The 18910-nt window shown below is 41.9% G+C and overlaps 1 protein-coding gene across 2 annotated transcripts in view; it reads right to left on the bottom strand.

The window, feature by feature from the left end:
• Window positions 1-14188, bottom strand: part of LOC116690959 (basic helix-loop-helix transcription factor scleraxis) — a 17169-nt gene extending 2981 nt beyond the window's left edge. Inside the window, exons 1-3 of one of the 2 annotated variants that reach the window (XM_032518205.1) lie at window positions 13922-14188; window positions 7750-8863; window positions 7151-7367 (exon numbers count right to left, since the gene is read on the bottom strand). In XM_032518205.1, coding sequence (XP_032374096.1) covers window positions 7151-7367; window positions 7750-8138 — 606 coding nt within the window. In that variant the 5' untranslated portion in view covers window positions 8139-8863; window positions 13922-14188. Of the gene's footprint in view, window positions 1-7150; window positions 7368-7749; window positions 11440-13921 lie in introns of those variants that run through there. The other variant, XM_032518204.1, reaches the window with a different exon arrangement.
• Window positions 14189-18910: the final 4722 nt, after the last annotated feature.

Genomic DNA, 18910 nt, shown 5'->3' with positions numbered 1-18910 from the left:
TAAGGCTGGCCTGGTAGTCAAAACAATCTCCTGAAGACTAATCGGGCATGGTCGGATGACATGTCCGCTCTGTTTCTCACTCACTCACACTCACACACTCACACACACACACACACACACACACACTTCCCAGGGGGGTGATTTGTCCAACACTAATATGATTACCTGATGATGTTTACTTTAGATACGATATGATGATATTACCACACCGGAACAATATTATTGTTTAATCAAGGTAAAAGGAGCCTGTCTTCACTTTAATATGACAATAGTAAAAATCTTTTTTTTTTTACGGCATCTTATCAACTACAAATTCAATATTGTTTTTTTCCGTAACTCAAACCGGGCTATTCCTTTACCTTTAACTGTGGAGTTTGTTTCTCTCTCTCTCTTTCTCTCTGCCGTTCTGTCAAATACAAACATCTAATTTAGTTTCTGGCTGCATGAAGAGAGGGATGAATGGTTGGAAAAAATAATTCCACTTGGGTGCTGGCCCGAGAATCGTATAAGGAGATCGGTATTCAACCATGAAATGAAAACTGGTAATATCCCTTTAGTTTATCGGGTGAAAATATGTGAATATGCGTCAGTTCCCTCGAGTTTCCAATAGAAGCGGTGATTACCCTCATAAACTATCAACGATTAGAAGACGTACGATAAAATAGTGAAATAAATAGCACATCAGACTTTTAAATTAAACTAACTAACACACCAAATAAGCCACAGTCTGCTATTATGTGGCTTGGATGCATCAGACATGTACTTCATGCTCACTGTGGTTTGCTAATAAGCATCCTGATGGCTTCTGAAAAACACTTGATTTATCTTAGATTGCATCATCAGAGGTAATTCGCACCAGCCGGCCACACATGCATTTAATTGTTCCCACATTTTAATAATCTGTTATAATGGCTCCAGAACAAGCTTCATTTACGCCAGTCTCGGATGACTTCATTCTGCGACATTACGCAGCAACCAGCAGTTTATCATCAGTGCAAAAGATGAGCACACTGCAACAGCCAATGTCTCATTAGCTTCAGTAGACATTGTTTTAAGACACTGCAAAGTTTATACCACCAATTTCTGCTTTTCACTGTGTTATTGATTTAATTTTAGATTTGCTCTTTGCCTGGCTCAGATTTCTGTAGCTTTGTTTTAATTTGCTCTGTGAGCAACCCTTTCCCCGGAGACCAAATGACAACAGAATGATAGTTTTGCTAATAGATTTTGTTAGTTATCTGACACGACTTCTGCTGTTGGTGTTAAATTAGGGTTTAACTGCTTCCATCTGTGCTGAAATCTACCGACAGGTCCGTGCATGACAGCACGCAGCCATACACAAAGCCAGGCTCACGCACACGTACACACCGAACGTGGGCAAGAATAAATGAGAATTTCCTGCAGTGTGTTAGCTACCTTCGATGCACCTCATTAGCATAGCTTGAAATGAGAGGCAGGCTAAACTCTCGCTCATGAGGCACAAAATATATCCAAGTCAACGTCAGCATTATCAGTAAATGAGGGTAATTTACTTTTCATCTATGACCTTGGAATGTCTGATCACACAAGTGACGTAATGCCTTTTTTCCAGAGAAAACAGACTACTAACCAAATGACTGTAAAAAAAAAACAATTCACAACACATTCGTTAGTGTGCTCCTGCAAATGTCCTAAATATGCATTTACGCTCTCTTAGGGTGCACGGTTCATTTCATGTCTGAAAAGAAGCAAAGTTTCGACAGTCGAAAACCAAGTGTCCAAACTGGAAGATAAATAGCCAAGTTGATTATCCTGCTGAGTCGTTGGCTATTTATCTGCCTCTTTCTCTCCTTCTCCATCTCTCTTTCCACAACTTCCTACACACCATTAGTTTAGAAAGTGTTGAAAGCACAGTTGTGATCCAGCGCTGCTTAAGTGAGTAATCATATGAGGGTTTTTTTAGGGGGTGTCTCGAAAGAAGCAAGGAACTGCTGTCTGGCTGAAAGAATCGAGGTAGAGTGAAATGCTTTTGATAAAAGTCTCAGAGTGTGGTGTGTTGAATGTGTGTCAGTATTTCTATCATGCGTATATGTGTCGTGTGTGTGTGTGTGTGTGTGTGTGTGTGTGAGCAGCAAGGGCGTTTCACAGAGAGCGGTTTCCAGGCTTCTTTAACATCACCATCAAAGCCCAAAGTCAATGTGTTTCTAATAGCAGCAGCTGAATTAAACACTGGCTGTACAGGCCTCAGCAGAGGATAAATCATTTACAGAACAATTAGCTCATTTGTTGCTCCGCTCTGCACCGCCAATGACTTCCAGACTCAGAGAGCCAGCCAGCCAGCCAGTGTGTGTGTGTGTGTGTGTGTGTGTGTGTGTGTGTGTGTGTGTGTGTGTGTATATACACTGTATATGTACATGGAAATGTCACTCACATCCATCTCAAAGACATAGACACACACACACACACGTTTCCAATTGCACGGTGCAGTTTTAGCGCCACTGTCTCTCCATACGCCCAGCTTTCCAGCCACCCACAACAATCATCACACATAAAAGTTTTACTGCAGCCCAGATGTAAATTAGAACTGTTCGTGATATTAAAAGCTGTATTCATCATTTGTTATGTTTGCTCTTTCGCTAAGTAAACACATTTCTTTTTAATTTCTAGAAATTCCAAATAAATAAGATTCCTTCAAGTTGGATTTTAATCAGGGTTGTGTCCTAAAACACTTGTAAACTCAACTAAATGTCACCATCTCAAAAGGAACAAAGCTCTGTTTATAGCAACCACACTATTAGTATCATAGTAGATATATTTTTGCCAGATTTTTTTATTTAGTTTCCGAACATATAAATTCTCTTTTAATTCATCAATTGAGCTTCTTGAAATTTTTAAATATTGGAAAAATGTTTGGGCTTGTTAAATACAGCTTAAAAGGAAAACGTTCAGCACAATTGCTGTTACTGGCAGATGAATCACCATTCGTGTTTACATTTGCCATTGGATTGAATTGACCCTCTCACTGTTTCGGGCCAAAAGAAATAAGCCACAGTTGAGGTGGAAGCTGTAAAAATGGTTCAAGTGCTATAGCCTAAAGACAACAAAGTAGACATATTTACACATTTAAAAAAAGATCTCCCTTTGTTTAGTATTAAAGAATCGCTGAATGAACACCATCTCTAATTCAGTAACATTATTACCATACTGCTGCCTTGACCTATAGCACCACTACATATGCATTTAGGTGGTGCTGCTGATGCTCAACCGCATTTTAAGGAAATTAAAGGTGACAGACTTCTTGCAGAAATACTGGAGATAACAATGAATAAAAAAAAGCTGCAAGCATGCAGGTTCCCAGCTGTAGGTTGAATCCAGGCACCTGACAGTTGCACTGATCAACAGAAGCAGAAAGGGCTAGCACCGGATATTTACATCAATCAACCAGACAGCGCAGGGATTTAAGCAGCCCTATGCTCACCCCGATTCTCTATCCTCAGCCCTGTACATCTCATTTACAGATGTAGCCATCAGGAGAGTCCCATGTTTTTTACCGCATTTGTCAAAAGGCAACCGTGTGTGAAGGCAGCGCTCAAGTTTGTCCGTGCCAAACTGCTGGTGCTACACCACAGGACAGTTTCTTTTGAATATGCAAAATTTGTAAAGGAATATGGTATATATATACGTTATATGTGCAAATCCGAGGAATGGCTTGGCTTCTTATCAAAAGATACTGAGAGGAAATATCCCGGTGAGTGGATCTTTACCTGACAACCTTGATGGTGAAAAGACAAGGATATTCAAATGGTCTTCAATTGCTAGTAAACATCTCCAGAGAAACAATGTGTCACAGTCCAAAGAAAACAAGGAATCTAGTGATTTTTGAACTGTTCAGATAAACTGAAGGATGGTTTGAAAAAAATCTCCAATTTCTTTATAAACCATAAAAAAAAAAACATTGGATTAGTTTAAAAATGTTGGAATTTTTCATAATTTCAATCTAAGTCATTATTGCTTTCTGGAAAATCTAAAGACTAAATCACATATTCTCTACCCTTATAAAACTAAATTCTTTTTGAGTCATGTGCATGAAGTCACACAGATAATGAAATCCCATTAGTATTGCACAGAATACATAAACTGCAATAGTTTTGCCCTCTGTGCAGTAGTCATTACTAACAAGAGTGTTTGTTTTGAAACAGTTATACTGTATACACACATAATAAGAGGAAATGAGCGTATAATTTTCTCACTTTCACCCTCTCCCACATTGGAAATAAGCATAATTGAAGCAGTTGGTCTAAGCTGAGCTGACAGCTGTGATGAACCTCAATGACCATAAAAACATACAGAGAGAGCACTCAGGACACAAAGTCTCAGTTTACCTTAACAATCGTTTCCTCTCTGTAATCACCAACACTGACTCTGCCCTTTAGCCCACTTAAACACACTATACAGACACTTTTCCAGGGAAAATGAAATTCTCTCAGGTGCGGCCAATCAGAGCATAACCATGATTATGCCATGTGCGCCTGGGATCCCTCATCCTTAAAGGATAAGTTTGGTATATTTGTACATGTTGTCAACAAATCAAACCAACAATAACTTGATTCATCTAACACATATTACATGGGTATTAAAAACCTGTTCTACAGTAACTTAGTCCGCAAAACTATAAAACCAAAACAATAAAAACGCATCAATAAGCCACCTCGCTGCACTGGGTTACATGTTCCTTCATTCTGGTAGACATGGGCACTGTAGTTGTTTTGAAGTCAATCCCACCATCCTGATGCTGTCCATGCTAACAAGGGCACCAAATCAGTCCCCAACAAGTCACTCTTTACTCCTGTGTGAGCAATGTTTGCTGAAGAAAAACTGTGTCCAGCTGCTTCATCAATTTACTAAGCCATTTAAAAAAATGAAACCCTATATTTGTCAGCTGAACCCAGCAGGGAGGATTATTTTATGTGATACAGTATATGAAACATATGCGGAATATAAATATGGGACATCTTTTCACTTATTTGCACAAACCACAACCAAGTTAAAATCGTTCACTAACTCATCGCTTTCTACTCATTTGTGATTGGTGTACACTTAGTTAGGGAAATCACATTCAGGGACATTCAAGAGCATGGGTGCACTACATGAAAACAGCGAAAGTACAGAGAACAGTGAACCATTACTGAGCTAATGGGAAAACAATTTGACTGACGTCAAGTGAGAAAGACTTAGTCAAAGTGTCTACAGTTGAAGGTTTTGACATGAGAAAGTTTCCAAATTGTTTTCTACCCAGCATGCATTTACAGGTCAGTCATGCATGTGCAGCAGTGAGCGGACAGCCGCAGATAGTATTACACAGCTCCTACTGACAGCTCTGACCTCCACCAGGCTGATCGATATGCAGAGAGGTGAGGGAGAGGCGGGGGAACCAGAGCAGCTTGGGGGAAAGAGTTGGAGACGAAAAAGTGAAACAGAATGAGAAAGACAAAGAGAATAAAAATGAAGAATTTGGGGGGGGACAAACTGAGGCAAAAAGAATAGGAGACTGAGGAGCGAGAGCAAGACTGATTTGAAGCTAGTTATCTCCCAGCCAAGGGTGCCTGGCTTTCAGACGCTGAGGACGTCTAGGCTTTCACTCACAAAGGTTTAGAGGGGAGGCAGGAGGGAGGGGGAGACACACACTGCTGAGACTCAGGTTATCCCCCAGCTAAAGGGTCTCTGGGTTTAGACACTGAGGAGGGTATTAGCTTTCACACACTGCTGGGGTAACGGGGGAGTCTGCCAGATGTCAGCTCCTTGCCCATAAATCCTACTAAATGGGCAGCGGCTAGGTTCGAGAGGGAAAGTTGAGTGGACGTCACCTCTCTATCATCTTCTGGGGCTGTTTGGTAAGGTGCAGTGATATACATTTGATTTCAGTCAGCTGATAGGAATTCTTCATTATTTCTCATCAGAGTGGCGGCTTCCTCATGCGGAATGTGTTCTTGATTATGTCTATTTCCTGGGTTGAATCAATCAAATGTGAGTTGAACTTGGTTGACGTTCTTCTTTTTCTGAATCTCTATTAAAGTTTAGCAGTGGAGGAAGTGGAGGAAGAGAAGGGGCCAAAACTGCTACAAAACTGAAATGACTGAATTGGACTGATTGCAGCTTTTAACATTTTAGGAAAAAATATTTTAGATTTATTTTTTGTTTGTTTTTTGCCACCTCCCTGAATTGAATTTATTCCTGATTTGGTAGTACAACAACACCCTGATAATGCTTTTGGAAAATGTTTTATGACACTTGCAGTGTGTCAGTTAAATGTACATATGACTGTTCTTTATGTCTTGGGACATTCATTTTCAGTGGCACAAAGTCATTGCAAGTTTACAATCGTTGCATTTCAGGTCAGTTCTTCAGCAGTTGGGATTATACACATGGTTTGGATGGATTTAATGGGCTCCTGGTCATAAATCTCACTCGCTGCATTAATACCCGTGTACGTTCATATTTTAAAGAAAAAGAAACAAAAAAAACACAGTTTGGGTCTTTGACAAAACGGTTGTGCACATCTTGTCAGTTACAGTGAATGGGTTGCATGCTCTCAGCCCTCTCGCACTTCCTCTGACACAAACACATCGCTTCTACTGACTGTGATGTTGAGTGAGCTTCAGAAAGCACCTTGAACTTCCAAGCCACCTGCTCGAGTAAAACTAACCCCCAACAGAACAATAATATGCAGTCCTTCACCCCAAAAGAGGACTTTAAAGAGGTTTTGCTTTTTAATGTCCCTCAGGGCCAATCAGCTTTATAGGCACAGTCACTGATCTCAGGTCAGCTTTAAACACCAAATTGACCTCAAATCACTGCACAGTTTTCCAAAAGAGGCACCACTCTTTAGTATGATCAGATTTTCTTTGGCTAAATCTGGGCTTTTTCTTTTCTTTTATTCTGGAAAAATATCCTCTTTTTAAAGCATTTGAAAGTAATTAAATAAATCTATTGTATTTATTATTGTAGTATTTGTTGTAGATGTTTAGGTCACAGAGAGATAATCAAAAGCTGTACATATCATTGTCCTATTTCTTTGTATAATATTGTTTGCAATGTTTTGTTGGAGATCTTACTATATACATACTTTTTAATATGGCATTTTTTTTTTGCTTACTGATTTTCGTCTGCTCACCATTTTCCTTTGGTTGCTGAGGCAGAAAGTACAGATGTGCTTTGGCTGAGCTGATTGGTCAGATACTCGGTTGGGGGAGGAGTTCACGTGGAAGAACGGTGGTGAGGGAGCGTGGCACGGCTGTCCATCATGAAGCCCCTCGCCCAGGAGCAAGACGTTCCCCAGGTGGCTGATGTAGCTGCTGGCCAAACGAAGCGTCTCGATCTTTGACAGCTTCCTAATCAAATCAGAAGATTTATGGTATGAATTAAAACCTATTTAAAAAGTGTACAATGATTTGAAAGAAATTATCATGCATTTTCTCAACATTTTGCACACAATATAAGGTGCAACATATACAGAACATATAGACAGTGATGCTACATGTTGAATAATGTTAGTGGCCACATCCCAACATTAACTCTATGACAAACATCTATTATAGGAAAAATCCACTCATAATCAAAGGCAGTGTTGCCTCAATTAGATTACAGCTCTGTCTCAAAAACAACTATCCAGAACTACATGAGGTACTACTTACTTAGATTCCTAGATGAAAAAATGTACGTGTGCATCAGATAAAAATGTCATGACCCAGCATGCCTCATGTTGCTCAGTACCTGTCTGCGGGCTCGGTGGGGATGAGTGTGCGCAGCGCTGTGAATGCCGTGTTGACAGAATTGGTGCGATCTCTCTCCCGCGCGTTGGCTGCAGTCCTCTGGCGACCCTCCCCAAGGATGGGTGACCCCTGGGGAAGGAGCCTCCCCATCATGGCCTCTACATCCCCCCCTACACCCCCTCCTGCCCCACACAGCTTCCTCTTCCTGTTCACCTTGATGTGAAAGGCAGATGGCGAAGAGGACAGGCGGTAGTTGGAGGAATTGGTGGTACGCTCCTCAGAGCCCGACCCCTCGCTACCGTTCTCATCATCGTCTTCGGAGAGGAGCGCGATGTCGCCGTACAAGAAGCGGCCTGCGGGAGGCGCCGTGCGCAGCATGGCGAATGTCATCTTCACCGTAAACAATGTTCTGTCAGCTGCTGGTCAATCCTAGTGAGACTTCCACTTGGCGACTTTCAACTTGTTACGGTTGCAAGTTTGATATCAAAAGTTGCTTAGCTATTGTTCTGTTGATGCTTTTGACAAAAGGCACCCACCACTGAAATTACTTTACCCCCAACGTCTCTTGGTAGCAAAAGCCAGGTGAGTCAGATGTAGCCCTTATGGTTGAGTTAGGCTTGGTTTAAAAGATCAGCGAGTTTATCCTTAGGTCAGTGGTCCAGAGCAACTTGACCTCAGAGCGGCTGTGTTTTTCACTCTTGGTTTACACAAAACACTTCACATCCCAAAAGGTCAGTTCTTCTTTCTGTTAATCCCAAATTTAAAATGGCACGTTGAAGTCAAATGGCTGTTGACTTTTTTTTCTTCTCTAAACTTCTTTTTTGGTCCTTTGTTTCTATAATTGTCTGTTTCAATCCCAATAGCAAAAACTACTCCCAGTCTGTGGCAGCAGTTTGACTGTCTCTTGCTCTCTATTGGTTTCTCTCCCTCTCTCTCTCTCTCTCTCTCTCTCTCTCTCTCAGCCTCTCTCCACGTCCTTCGTTCTCCCTGCCTCTTTGCTCCACGTGTGCCTGCCGTCTGTGTGTTTCCGTCTGCCCCTGGTCTTATAGCCAGTGGGAGGGCTGGAGGACTCCTCCACTCCGCCCTCTGAGCGCTGAGGGTCCCTCGGCTGCTGTCTAGAAGCAGGCCAGCGAGACCGGAGGCAAGAGGCAAACCATCAGCAGGAGTTTGTTTTGGCTGCACGCTTTCAGGGGAAATCCACCCTAAAACAGAACTTGGTTCGCCCTTGTGTGCTGGGTGTGTTTGGTGACCTTAGTGATTTCTTAAACACATATTCCTGTCAATAATAATATTGTACAAACATGCAATTTCTTGGATGAAGACTGAAAATGGAAAAGAAACAAAATATGGCATCTGACACTGACAGGAGTATTAAAGCTATGATCCTGAACAGCTGGACAGTGCAATCAAATATCTAATGTCTGAGACTAAACTAATTCCAAATCTGTTTAAATGTGTTTTTTTATGTTGTTGGTGCAAAGATAAGACCGAACTACATGCACTTAAAGTTATTTAACTTTGTGGGAGGCCAATTCTTCACGTAACTGTCCCAATAATCTAATATCAGTTCATAATCTCTTGTAATAACTTGTTTTCAGGTTTTGACATGGACCAATTCTGCAGATAAAAAAAGCAAACTCTTTTCCAATTTCCCTGTTTTTCCATGCTGGGTGATTTGTTCTTTTTCTCGACTTATCTGACAGAGTATGGAAGTATATTGACGACGAAGATTTGAAAGAGCACAAAACTAATTTGGATCGCTACTCAGTATGCAATTTCAGCGCGTAATCCTGGCCACGCACAAGCTCATTTCTAAACCTGCTCTCTGAATTTTGGAACACTTGAGATCACAAGGAGGTCGCCTGCCAACCTGGACACACCCACATCTGGACAGCAGGGTCATGTATTTCTCAGAGGTAGAGTCCGCATTATCTGTTCCAACTGATCCACTTACTGTCGCCTAATTTATTCCAACCGGTAAATCAGATTTGCGCCACACCTATTCTGAAATTATCATTCTGAATGCTGCAACACATCCTCATAACATTATTAAACAATATTTCATTAAATTTGACTCCAAACTCACTCACAAAAAAAAAAAGATAAAATAAATTGCCAATAAAATAAATGTGATATTAGTGTCAACTCGACACATTTTGATTTTTCACTTCCAGGTCAAATTAAACAGGTGAAACTCTCAGGGGATTCAGGCTGCCAAAAGTGAGCTGGAGCAGCTTGGATCATTACCAGTGTGAGAATCTCTTTTGCTGGATCAAATGTAGTCGGACAATTCCTCTTGCATGCTCAAATCATCTGTCCCAATTCTGTCCTTTCTCGCGCACAAATCTAGTTCTGCTCTTACAAATCCGTACCTGTGTGCTCTCAAAGGGTGACTTGCAGGGTGAGTTTGTTTTGTGCTCTCTCAAATCTTTTCCCTTCAATGTACTTCTATAAAATGTACTTCTCTAACGGAGCTGGCTACCAGCAAGAGGTAGGACTGGGACTTGGGTTTGCACAATCGGATGTTTTGTTAAACCACTTTCTTGACAGCAAGAAGCTGAGAAGCTTGAGTGGTGAAGTAAGAGTTTGCCTTTCTCCCTCTGTCTTCTTTTCGTCCCCCAGCCTCCCCGTCTGTGCTTATCCCTGGACAGCAGGCTGGGAGGCGGGCAGCCGCAGCGCCGGATGGTTCAGGCTGGGCTCGTGGTTGAAGCCGGGAACGTTTATTCAGCCACGACCGAAGCCTTTTATCTGTACAAGATGTGACGCTGGAGGGTCTGCCCTTAAGGGATTCAGATTTTTGTGTGGAGTGTTTTGGTGATGAAGGGGAGGCTCAGGGGTTTATAGTACGGGAGTTGCTACTTTACTCACTTACACTCCCTTTAACAATCTGTCTTCCACTGGAAGAGAAGAAAAAATGAGAACAGACAGCAAAGGGAGCAAAGACAGAGTGGGAGAAAACTAATATAAAACATAACAGAATGAAAGAGATCCATCTATCTAGCTAAAGACACAAATTACCAGGTGTACTGTATGTAGAGGTGTTCTAGAAGTTTGGAAAATTAAGTTTTACTAAAGCTTTCATACAGCCTTCATCAAACTCTAATCTGCTTTTCCTTTTTTAAGTCTTTGGGGTTTTATTAGCCATGATTGTGCAACTTAACTCTTATTTCCAAAGAACTGTCTGACCTTTAAATTTTGTTTCCTGCTTCAACTGTGCAGTGGTTAAAGGTTGACAACCTATGTAAAACTCAACTATGAAGTCTATAATCCTCAGTAGTGCATTATTGAAAACTCTAAACCCAACTGCCATTACTGGTATGCCTCTTTTGTGTAGATTGGCAACCGTAAGCTGCTGCTGAAAACTAATAGCACAATGAATAATCTGTCAGAGTTACACAATGTTAGAGTCAACATTCATCACGCTCTCTCTCCTCTTCTTCTGTCTATAATTCTCTCCTTCCCTCCTCCCTGTATATCTCGACCCTTCAAACGCAGTCGTAGTTTTCCTGCTGTGGTATTGACTGTATGAAGTGAGGCCAGTGCTGGTTGCAGTGGTGGATTACAGCACATACAGGAAGCTTGGGGCAGTCAGCATGGAGGAACACTGAATTTCCCCCATAATATAACAAGAAAAGCCTGAAAGCATAAAGGGTTGGCACTCAGGGACCCCCCCCCCCAGGCAACACTTGCACAGAAATACAGGGAGAGTTGTGTGGAGCTGACAGTCTTAATTAGCTTTTTTAGCAACTTATCTGGCAATGACTTGAACGTAACAGACGTTTATTAATATCAAAAAGTTACACACTAAAGCTTTAAGGTCTTGTAATCGCTTTTGAGTTTTTGCTGGGCATGCAAATTCAAAATAAATTTCCTTCACTGGAAAACAACTGCTGCAAAACTCGCACAGACCAAGGACGCAATGGAAACAAAAGTCTTACATTTTATAGTTTGTTTTATAGTTTTCCACCCTCCTCCAGTTCTCATCGGACACATCCGGTCACTGGATATCAAAATGGTTTAAGAAACAGTTGCCTGGCTGTCAACTCTGAACATCTGAGACGCAGATTCATTACATCATGCCACTCATGAAAGGCCTGCCTTCATGCGACCAGTGCCCCAGGTCCTCTGCAGCGGCTTTTACTGTAGATCTGATTCCCTCACCGTGGGCTTCAACTCAGTTACTCAACCGCCTTCAACAGCTGATATCATTGCTGTAAGAGTTGTTAGTTTTGGAAACAACAAATGAAAGTTAACCAAAAAGAACAAAATTACCCAATAAAAACAAACCTTTGTCTTCCGAGAGCCAACACTGTAATGCAACCCGACAGCTCAGTGCTCTTGCAAGTAAGAAAAAACCATGACAACAATGAGGTTTGGTTTTGATTCCCTTTTTGGATTTGCTTCTAAGAATAATAGAATACTTAAGTGGTGAGCATAAATTGAATTTGTTATTTCTAACTGACAAAATCTGTGCAGGTCATGACACAAGTCGCTTTAGAGTGTAGAGAGTTAAAGGCCTGAATCACAGCTGATTTGATTATCTGTGTTCTACCTTTTGTTCAGAAAAAAGGAAAGTCTAGAGACAATAGAATATATATTTCTTGTAATTTTTCAGTATAGGCCGACCTAAAATATTGACTTACAGTGGCAAAAGCACGTAGCTCTACACGTCTTGATTGACGACTGTCAGACTGCGTTTAGACTGACTGTACATATATTTATGACTGCCCTCTATACTCCGGAGGTGCATTTCCAAACCAGCTTCACTCACTGTGGTCCATCATTACATGCATTAGCATGATCTTCCTCTGATTTGCATCTCCCAGGGGTGTGTGGCTAGTCTAACACAGTATCCATTTCTCTCTGAATTGTTGCCCGCAGGCCAGAAAACATTTGACTGGGTACAACATAGAATTTAAGTCTCTTCATAATCACACATGGCTGCATTTGCCAGAAGAATGTTGTATGAAAAGGAAATAGCTACATTACAGCACAGTAGTGGTGGCATTTACATAAAGCTACATCAAATGTTGACCTATGTCCACAACACTGACTCTGGCTTTTTACATAATTATCGTGAATGTGCCTCAAATAGAGAGCACTGCCTGTCAGTTACAGCAGTTACAGGATTTTTTGAGAAACTATTACAAAGCTTGTACTTAATATTACACTAAATAGACTAGATTTACTGAGACAGTGCATGCCATCTCAAAAAGAAGACCCACATACAGAGGCTATTCTCATTGCAATGGATGACAATATGCATGAGTTGATAAGGACACGGTCAGCTTTTTCCATCAGCCTTAGTTGAACTGAATGTCTGAAAATAGACTTTTCCACAAGTATTTACAATTCCACTTACTTTAGTGATTATCCATATATTTCCTTTAAACATGTATTGTGAAAAAGTAGATACATACTGAATGGAGTAGGCCTACATGTTATAGAGTCAAGCTATTTGTGAAGAAAAAATGGTTACAGAGCTAGTGCACACTACACAAATCTATATTGGCCGTCTAACAAAATATGTTCCCAGTGTTGGGTAGTGGTGAACTAAGTGCATGTTTACCATCCTTCTGTACTGAAATTGAACCCCATTTGACCCTTTTTCTTTAATCCTTAACCACTGTGAAGGCATGGTGACCACGCCATGGTCAGGCAGACAACTTTGTTTAGGACAACTTTAGCTAGGTCTCACACGTGAAAAATATTGTTTTGAATGTTTCAATCTGAATTTGTAAAATGATATAAAGGTGTGAAATAGTCACTAGTATGGATTTTTCTTATTTATTAACAAATGTTCAGATAAGTTTCTGTTTCTGATTTATAGACACTTTCAAAACCAAAGCTGACATACCTGCACTTTATTACCATAAATACTGGAGTAGGTATTTTATTTTTTGGTTTAGGTATGAACCTGTGAACAAAACTTCCAGTGTGAACGTTAGCCTAATTGGTAGCCTGCAAAGCTAACGTTTCAAAGCCGTTTCAAAGTAACGTTAGCTTCCTCGACACTAGGCCTATTCCTACCTCCTACCAAACCCACGTCTTTGCTAACAAGTTTCCCATGTGAACAACACCATGACTATTTTCCTGAGTGTGGGAAATGGTATTTGAAATATCTCTTAATGCCTAAACTCGCCATTTCTTGGTCGTCTTGTTTACTGTCTTACCTGGCGTTGGACCTCTGTGCGTTCAATGAAGACTCAGGAGGTGACTAGCTTCACCTTCCGAAAAAAATAAATAATAAAGCTTCACCTTTCGGTAACGTTAATTCCGGTAATTCCGACGTCCGCCAGTAGTAAATCCAATAAGGTTACATTCAGCTGGTATAATTCAGAGTTAGGGTTAGCGTTAGTTTGTGAACCCTACGGCTTGGATGGGAAGAATTCTGTGTGCAGTCACCGGGGCTAACTTTAAAAGCTAGCTAGCTGTTGAAATAGCCGACGTCCAGTGTAAACTGCTGCTTGTTCAGAATATCTAATTGTAAAATGATAAGATGGGTGTGTTGGTTTGGAGTTGATTAAAGGCAGAGCTTGACAGAGCTGAAACCGAATAGGCTTAAGTAATTGGCCTACTTTTGAATAATAAATAAATAACTTCAAACGTTTTCAGTGTGTATCAACGTTAAGTGTTCACTCATTGTTTAACATTTTTAAACCTACATTAACAGATTTATTTTGTCCACTCGTGGGAAGCAGAAAAACATTATGAGCACAACGCTGATATGGGCTACTGTAAGTTCACCTTTTTAAAGCCCTGCACACAGGTGTTCCTATTTATTTGATTAATTGGGTTTATTAGATTTCTGCTCAAGTGGAAGTTGGGTGGAGCTTTCCTAGGAAATATGTTGAGGTCACCGATCTGTATGAACCAATAATAAGGACCAAAGTGTAACTTGCCCGCCCTCACAGGTGCAACGAAACTAACAGGAGACCCAGAGAGATGTCAATCAAGCACAGTCTGTAGGCTACTGTACACACCTAGAGCCATTAGAAGAGGTCTAATGCTGCTTTCCAGACACAGTTTTTAGCCTGTAAGTTACGACTTCAAGTCACAACTCACGACTTGGTAGCGTTCCAGGCAAAGTCACGACAAACCCTTCTACCTAAAGTTGATGTTAGCTAGCGCTAGCTGATAGTAATGATTTTGAGTCTGTGACATATTTTGGGCTTCATTTAATAAACATAACCTGTAGTAGTACACAATCGTATGTGTATTGTTTTGATTACAATGTGGGGAACTACTTTACGTTGCCTATTTCTGTCTATATCTTTTTCTCTCCGTTAATGTACAGCATCAACAGGGGTTGCCATTGTTGTTTGTGTGTGTGACGTCAAAAACTGTTACTGGGAGGACAATGATCTGGTACCAGTTCCTGAGTAGTAAGTTACGGGTTTGACTGCCGTTCCAGGGCACTTTCACAGGTAGAAGTTACGGGTTGCCTGGCAGGTAGCATAATAAGGGATGTTAAGTGAAAACACCTGTGTGAGTGTAGCCTATCACATGTGTGTGGGACCTTTATGTTGATATTACAAATTAGTTAGCAAACAGTTACTTATTTACACATCCAACATTAGTAGTCATTTGGCCAACAAGTGAATAGAAGTTAAACACTACTCTTTAAGACCCTGACACCCCAACACCATAATCGGCCGTCGGACAGTATGGTGAGGTCGTGCCTCGAGTCTGTTTGGTGTGTTCATGCCATCGTCCGTCAGAGGGGCCGTCCGCCTTCTTTTTGGCCGACCTGACATGCTTGTTTGGAAGGCGGGCACTGCCGGCAGTTGGACTCAAATGACCAATTTGATTGGTGGAGTGCTAACCTGGAAATAACAAGCCCGATGAGCGTGACTAGAGTCCCTCAAAATCTGACAAAAATCCCTCCTGACCTTTTTCGATCTGAAATAAAGACAGACTCAGCAACTGCATTTCCCGCTTAAAATGTTTTCATAAACTATTTTAATAAAATATGAGATTGCTTTCTGAACAAGCCGCCACGAGAGTCTGGCTTTGAATTTCTGTTGACACGCTCATCCAATCAGCTTCGGTCGGCATTGCTTCGGTGTGTTCCGAGCAACTTTTTTTGGCCAACTCGGGGAGGCAGTCAGCCGTCGGGTTGGTACGCCATGGCCATTAGTTTGACTCTAGCCTCTTTAACACAGCCTGTTTCTCTGGGACTGTTTCACTTGTGATCTACCTCGCCATCTGTGTGAAAGTTATGAAGACGGAATGGGGGGACAGAGTTGTTGTGCAGCGGAATCAAAGAGCAATACCGACGTCTGTGTGAAATGGACCGCCGGCACAGCGGGACTACACAGAGCAGTGATGTGCGAGTTGACCCACAAGAGGGTCAAAAAGTAAGAAGCAGAAAGCCCACCTTCTCTTTCCCTCTCTCTCTTTCAAACACGCATACACCTGTGTCCATCTCTGTCCCCTTTACTATGACACATTGGGGCGGCATTATGCTGCCTTTGCTTGGTTCTGTAAAAAACAATCATAACAGTGCTATTTCGTTCTCCGTGTGAAAGGGTGCTCTGTTTTTGGTCTCTAACTCCTGAGGTTTGTTCACCATCTTTGTCGGTCTTTGTCAGCAGGTATTGTACAGGGGGATTTTTCATTTGATAATGTAAAGAACATTTAATCATAGCCACTTTAAATTAATTTTTCTACACAAGTCAGACCAAAGAGTAAGTCAGTCCATCAGAATATATAATCAGTAACCTCACTGTTGGTCCAGAGGGTCTGCTTTCATTTGCACCAGGTTTGAAATGACACTCACACATTAGACTCATTCGACTCTTCTACTTTGTTCCTTTCCACAGCGATGACCGCACAGTTCCAGAGAATAAAAATCACATATGTGAATTTTTAAATGAAGTGGTGTTCTCCTTTAAGGACACAGCAGCAGCAGCAGCAGCAGTGGCGGCAGCAGCAGCACAGTAGTAGAGCCCCATCTGATAGTCATTACCCCTCCCCTCTCCTCCCCCCTCCTTTCTCCTCCTCTTCTCCTCCCGCGTGATACTCTTCTCTCAGCTCAGACGTATTATTCATTAGTCTGATGAAAAACACCCACCAACTAAGCCGGGCCCAACTTTGCTCACGCACACACTAACACAAAGACACATATACACTTGCACACACACGCAGTCCCAACCCAGCTGAACTGCTCTGGCGCGGGTCAGGGACCTGTCAAAACTCGGAAGTAGGTCTGGACCCGATACGGTACCACAGAGCAGGCGTCTAGAGGGGGAGAAAGACCCCAAGGACCTAAGCTATTTATCGTAGTCCTTGGACGTTCGTTTTTAGCCCGCGCTGAAAGGGATAGACGGAGGGGAGAGGGAAAGAGCTTCTAGACTTGTTATGGTGCCACTGAGCAGACGTCTGGAGAGGGTCAGTACCTATAGTTGTCTGAAATAAGGACAGCAGGAAGAAGAATAGGAAAAGGAAGAAAAGAAGGTTGGATGGTGGAAAGCAGGAGGGAGGCCGTAGCTGTGAGACACAGGGAGAAAAGTAGGATTGAAAGGAAGGAAATGAAGGAAGGAGGGAGGGAAAGGAGACGTAGGGGAGAGAGTTGGCGGCGGCCTGCCAACGCTCCAGACTGCATGGTGTATTGCATGAGGAAAATGGTCGGAAGTGCTGGCCCCCCCAACTCGCACCCCCGCCACTACCACCAACCCCAATTTCTGCCTCATTCAGCCTCAGCTCCAGCCACACTCTACTGTGTTTCCCAAGAGTGCCAGAGTCTACAGCTGGCCCTATTAAAACCAAGAGAGGCAGAGAGACAGAAAAAAGACGGAGAAGGAAGGAGAGGTCACACAACTGGAAGACATCAGTTGAAACCGTGCTCGCTCTCTTAGTTTTTTCCGTTCATATCCCGTTTTATGATAGAGTTTCGCACAAACACACTCGCGGTGCACCGGGTTCAAACACATAGTAAAAAGCTATTGTTTGATTCGACATCCCTCAGAACGCTGTAAACCAATGAAAGAAACGCTGGGAAATTAAAGTCTGTGACTTTTATCTCGTTTGTCTGAGTGTGTCTGAAGGCTGTCGTCATACATCTGATCCCCGCTGCATGAGGGTGTCACTTCTCGTTCGATTGAATCTTGCAGTATTTGTGAACACTACGGGGCAATAAAAAAAACTTTGAGGGATGGACGTCTGTTTTCAATCCATTATCTGGTGTTCATTTGTAACTTGCTTTTTTTCATCTCCAGTTTGTCAGACTTTCCTTTTAACATTGAAGGTTGTTTAGTTTTTTTTACACAAACAACTGCTGGTCACTGATCTTCTCCGCTGGGGAAGCTGAGGGTGAAGTGCAACAGGCCATCTCACCTCAGGAAAGTGTTACTCTCACTTTTTCTCTGAGGACTCAAATCGTATTTTTGAATGTAACTATGTAGTCTTGGACAGTCTGGATCTATGACAAAAGTCGGAGAAAATCCTGACCGATCGCTATGATAAAACACTGTTATTACTCCTAATAACATAAACAGCCAAAACTGACCAATCATAGCTCTTGCAGCCTTCACGTGTAGCCACCATAGCCCCAGTTGTCAAAATGTTGAGGATGTGCACGTTAGCTATGCTGTAGTCAGACAAGCATAGGCTCTGTAGCCAAATTAATATTAGTTGGGCTTCATGTGGTCGACATTAGATGGTGATGGAATGTGGCTATGTTCCTTAGTAGTATAGTATTAGATATTGGAAATCAGTCTCCTGCCGACTCTGGTAACCTGGGCCAGCCATCCAGCTGTATTTTGTGTATTCCACTGTAAAACATGCAAAATGTATTATATGCAAAGTTTATATGCATTACATGGCCAGATCCCGCTCTCCACCCTCTGTTACCTTCAGCATTTAATTCCAGTGTAGGTATAAGGTCTGGTTCATGTCAGTGGATATAAAAAGAAAAAAAAAATCAAGACACCATTCACTTTTCTGTAACCAATCAGAGCCAGAGCAGCGCTTAATTCTCTTCTCATGACTATTAGGCCTCTGTTTCCTGTTAAATGACTGTTGGAATGAATGGAGAGAAACGTTACAAAGGTTCAGGGATTGGCTGGAGTTGACCGAGTGCCAGTCCAAAGGCGCTGCTTGTCACCTGTGAGACATTTGCTTTCTTGCAGAAAAGATTTGAAAAGTATAGACGCCAACGG

Source organism: Etheostoma spectabile, chromosome 6 (assembly GCF_008692095.1).
Source record: "Etheostoma spectabile isolate EspeVRDwgs_2016 chromosome 6, UIUC_Espe_1.0, whole genome shotgun sequence".
Classification (NCBI taxonomy): Eukaryota; Metazoa; Chordata; class Actinopteri; order Perciformes; family Percidae; genus Etheostoma; species Etheostoma spectabile.
Note: the sequence above shows the minus strand (reverse complement) of the source record. Positions and strands in the feature narration are given on the sequence as shown.